Genomic DNA, 5,000 nt, shown 5'->3' with positions numbered 1-5,000 from the left:
GACCGACTATTATGTTGGGAGTTTTACTGGTATGATAATTTCCCGGACACGAAAAGTCTCTGCCGCAAACCAATCGTTATTTCTCCCACGCAGTGAAGGCAACGCTGGCGTCAGCAGAGGATTGGGGCAGTTGACTCACAAAGGGGTGGTCGCGCTCGCTCAAGTTTTTCTTCAGGTGCACACCCACTTGGAAGTCTGCGTGATCCATTTTTCCAATTTTAATGTGGAAAAAAGGAGGGTGTGGAAATCAGAACTTAAAATGTTTTCCTCATAATAGAAAACACAGGGAAACCGAGATATAGTAAGAAAACTCTGCGTTAAAGTAATACCATTTTTCTTCACAGAAAAGGGGAAAATAGAAAGAAGAGAAAAGATCGGAACAAGGTCCAAAGAATACAACAGTGAGATAACCCTTTGGACTTGGCACATCACGTGGAAACACCTAGTGTTAACTTGGTCGGTGACCGGCTACGAGAAAAAGCCCCTTAGACTTTCGCTTCTGACTTTTTAAATGACACTGAACGGAAAGACGGCAGAGAAAATGCTAACGAAGCCTCAACAAATCCATTGTTTTTGCTGTTGATCAAAGCCGCAGCACTAGCAGCAACAACAGTAACAGCAGCAGCAGCAGCCGCTAGAAATCTATAAACACTCGAACGTGAGAAACGACCAGTCCCTCAAAATGGTCTTTGTCGGTAGTAGCGATGTTTCTTCCCTTCTAGTCATCGTTCTGATTTCGATGAGTTCCGTCCCAGGGGCACGAAGCTATGATGAACATGACCTCTCCATGTTCAGAGAGACGATTCCAGGGCTACATCAGTGGCAACACTTTCAAGACGGTAAAGGGGCAAGCATGGGGGCGCTGAAGGAGAAGGTGAAGAAGGTGTCAGTTTCTTCTCGCATGGAGCGGTTTCTGAACGACCTCTCCGATGGAAGGTGAGTTATTTTGGTGTTGCTATTGTTGTTATTGATGTTGCTGTTGTTGTTATTGTGTACGGCGCATAGAGCTTGCTTTCGAGTAGGGACATGCGCTATACAAAATTAAATCCTATTTATTATTTAATTTTTTTATTAGTATTATTTTTATTTTTTTTTATTTATTTTTTTTTTAAATTATTATTATTATTATTATTATTATTATTATTATTTTTATTATTATTATTATTATTGTTGTTGTTATTGTTGTTGTTAATGTTGTTGTTTTTATTGTCTTTGTTTTGCTTACATTGCTGTTGTTGTTTTTTTCTGTGAGTGAGACAGAGAGAGAGAGAGAGAGAAAGTGTGTGTGTGTTTGTGTATATGTCTGTCATTGAGTATGTATGTACATGCCTGTGTGTATGTGTGTATGCGTATGATGTGTGTGTTTTATATCACAATTATCATGTCAGGCAGCGTAATTATCCTCTAAACTATCTCTCATTTCACACTTCTATTTGCGTTAACTATCCACCACTTTATACCTCTCATTTTGTTCTTCTACATCTTACTAACTGCATTGTCGAAAAAAGGATATAACAGTTTCCAACCTTCATATAAGTTCTTCTAAAAAAAATTACGAGCACCCGAAACGCCTCGAAACATCCAATACTTGACCAAGCACTCACTTTCTGTGTCTCCTGTCTCCTTGGGGTAACTTTTTTGTAGCTACAGTGTCATGCAATAAAGATAATATGTTTCGGACACACAATACGGAAAGAAGCATTAGAGAATATTGTAACAACAGGCACGTTTGATGGAAAGAGAGGCAGACAAAGGGAAAAGATACTGGACAAAATGACAACATGACTAGGAGCAGCAAGACCAACAGACACTATTGCTTCAGCACAAGACAGAGTGAAGTGGAGGACCATGATCGCCCACGCCAGTCGACAAGGCACCGGATGATGATGATGATGATGATGATGATGATGATGATGATGATGATGATGATGAAGTTTTATTAACTTATGAGCAAAATTTGTATTGCATCTAAGCCAAAACTTGTTTATGTTTTTGTTTTGCTTTTTGGTTGTGTATTTTATTTATTTGTTTGTTTGTTTGTTGTTTTTACTTTCAGTAGAGCAAAGAGCAGCTCAAAAAACTTCTTGAACTCGGAGATGATATCGTCAAACTTCAGCTTGGACCCTTACGATGACAACTACAACTTGTCCATAAAGTGCAGCGATGCTCTAGAGGCTTGGTTTGAAAGCCTCTTCCAGGGCAAACTGTGGGCCATACGCAGTACGTTTTAGAATTCTTTGGGTTATTTTAAACTAGTTTCACCCCCTCCCACCATAAGCTAACTTTATATATGTGACGTATTTATCAGCTAAAAAGAACTATCGAGGCTTCCTCTGCCACGGCCAATGATGTTCACTGAGAGAGAGAAAGAGAGAGAGAGAGAGAGAGAGAGAGAGAGAGAGAGAGAGAGAGAGAGGGAGGGAGAGATAAGCCACGTACCATTATATAAAGGACATTTCAAAGTGGGATCGGGAATATCTACCTATTATTTTGTTTTGTATTCTCCTTTTTAGAACATGAACGATTCTGAAAAAGTTTTTAATTGAACTCAGAAAACTTGCTGATTGAATGTTACGCTCAGCTCTTGACATACTTTTCCTGGAGCTAGGAAGGATTGTGTTTTGTTTTTACAGGAGGTATGAATATTTTCTTGGCAACTGTTTCACCTTCACCTTCTCTAGTAGTCTGATTGACTGTACTGTTGGGGGTATCACAGTAGATTTTACAACCAGTTTCTTCCATTCCTCGCGGTTTTCAACATACTTTTATAGTAGGAAAATTTAGTCACGGCCAGTCTACTCTTTGATGTTGTCTTCCCTACCTTTCCTCTGTCAGCCTCTTCGCCTCATTCCTTCTGCTGTTTTCTACAGGATAGCCTTGGCAACTGTTAGATCATTGATATGCAAATAGAATTGCTGATGGAAATAATCAGGAAAAGACAAATTAAGTGCAGTTTGTTTCTGGGACACTTGAATAGACATAAAGGCCTTGCATATTTAGCTCTCACTCACAAAACTGAAGGTAAACGAGGCAGAGATAGACCCAGAGCCAAATGCACCAATTTAGAAGATCTTGTAATATAAGGAGAGTCATGACATGATTGGTATGTGCGGGGTTTTTTTCTCTTCTTATTCTTTTTAAAATCTTATTCCGATTAGTTGGCTCAAGTGCAGGGAATCGAGACAGCTTAAACCGAAATCTGCAGCGGGACCACCGAATTTTCTCCGGTTGAGCCTGGTTTTCGGTTTACAGAGGTTTTTATCAATCAAGGATTTTATTTTCTATCTGTGTACTACTGCTTTCGGAAACACTGTGCTCGGTTTAAACGGACCACACTGAATACGTTTATCCCTATATCCATATTGTTCTGTTTTCCACAGTGTATGGCATGGTATCGGTGGCTTAGTGGTTAAGCTATCGGGTCCGTATTCGTGAGATTGGGGGTTCAGGAGTTCGAGCCTCAGCTCGGTCAAACGTTGTGTCCTCGAGAAAGGCACTTTGCACGAATTTCCAATTTGACTCGGTCCTTTCAGTGATAAACGTTAAACCCGGCTGAAATCGGTCCTTTTGAATAAAAAAATTAAGTTATTCCGGCATCCGATCCGGACATTGGGGATTGCCTAGTTAGTGAGACAACTTTCTGGGTCTTCGGCATATTGTGGTAGGGTGGCCAGTTCCTTTCCACGCCACCTTTAACTCCCCAATTCGAAGTCAGGTACCCATTACTGCTGGGTGGGCAGGAGGGGGCGAAAAAAATCCGTGTCCGAACCGAAGCTCGAACCCGGACTTTCTGCTTCGGAAACGAGCGCACTAACCGCTCCGCCGCCGCACCCTCTACCTTTTAAATGACCTATTTAAATAGTACTGATAGGGGCGTTAAACCTATACCATTTGGGATTTCCATAGTGTATGACGCTTGGGGAAAGACCGACTCCGGTGTGCTGATGGGCCACTTTCGATCCTACGGAGACTTCACAGGCTGCAAGCAACTGGTGGCTGACAACGTGACTGGGGTCAAGGGCGGGGTCATACGAGGACGGTACTGCAGGGTCATGCAAGAGGTATAGAAGAATGAGCACTTGGTCACCACAAATGTTTTTGTTTGTTTGTTTGTTTGTTTGCTGTTTGGTTGGTTGGTTGTTTGGTTGTTTGGTAGGTTGGTTGGTTGGTTGGTTGGTTAGGGGGGGGGGCGAAGAAACGAAGACATCAGATACCAAGTGGGTGTCGAATTGAGAGTGAAATACATAGAAATACAAAACATAAGGTGAGTTGAGTACGTTATAAGAAAGGTTTAAACCTGTCTGTATGCCCAGGGTTGTATTCTTCACATGTTAGAATACTTCTAGTACGAAGATCTCTTTGAAACTTTCAGTATTTCTCAAAAAGTCATTTTGACCGACTGCTCAGCAAAGCGTACGGATCGGATTAGCGAGTAAATTTACTCATTGGAAAGTGGTGGCACAGAGTTCCTCACGTTGTATAGATACGATATTAATTTACAACTTACGGATAGAATTGAATTATGTGATTCGGTGCCCTCAAGTCAAAGGGAAGACCAAGAAAATGATAGATCGAAGGCACAATATGACGATCCAAAAAGCAACACATCTGTCCCACTTCCGAATATTATATCATCTACTATCCACCCTCGACACCTTATGTATAAGAGGAAAGATTTTTCAAAATAAGTTTCCATAGTTTTGAACATGTCTCATTCGTGTTGGAGCTGTACTTGAAAAAAGAATGTCTCTCTTTAGTTCATGCTGGACTACGGAGTGGACGGTCCTGGTTCCAATTCACAAAAGAGGGATTTAAGCCCTAGTTGTTTCGGGGACTTGACACAGTTGTATTGGAAATGGACGTAAAATTCGGATATTCCGAATTATATTCAATAACCTTATAATGTTGAAAGAATTTTGCAGCATATGCAATGACTTACGTCCTTTTTTAAACAATCTATTGAAAACTCTCCCAAAACCAAACAATCTCTGAGTGTGTTT

The 5,000-nt window shown here is 40.8% G+C and overlaps 1 protein-coding gene across 2 annotated transcripts in view; it reads left to right on the top strand.

The window, feature by feature from the left end:
• LOC101845298 (nose resistant to fluoxetine protein 6) overlaps window positions 1-5,000 on the top strand; it is a 21,017-nt gene that overhangs the window by 282 nt on the left and 15,735 nt on the right. The window contains exons 1-3 of one of the 2 annotated variants that reach the window (XM_035972537.1): window positions 1-936; window positions 2,060-2,220; window positions 3,907-4,061. The exon at window positions 1-936 is cut by the window's left edge and continues 282 nt beyond it. In XM_035972537.1, the coding sequence (XP_035828430.1) occupies window positions 683-936; window positions 2,060-2,220; window positions 3,907-4,061 (570 nt within the window). In that variant the 5' untranslated portion in view covers window positions 1-682. Of the gene's footprint in view, window positions 937-2,056; window positions 2,221-3,906; window positions 4,062-5,000 lie in introns of both variants that reach the window. The other variant, XM_005090924.3, reaches the window with a different exon arrangement.

This window comes from Aplysia californica, unplaced genomic scaffold (genome assembly GCF_000002075.1).
Source record: "Aplysia californica isolate F4 #8 unplaced genomic scaffold, AplCal3.0 scaffold00023, whole genome shotgun sequence".
Lineage (NCBI taxonomy): Eukaryota > Metazoa > Mollusca > Gastropoda > Aplysiida > Aplysiidae > Aplysia > Aplysia californica.
This window is presented reverse-complemented; position numbering and strand designations above follow the sequence as displayed.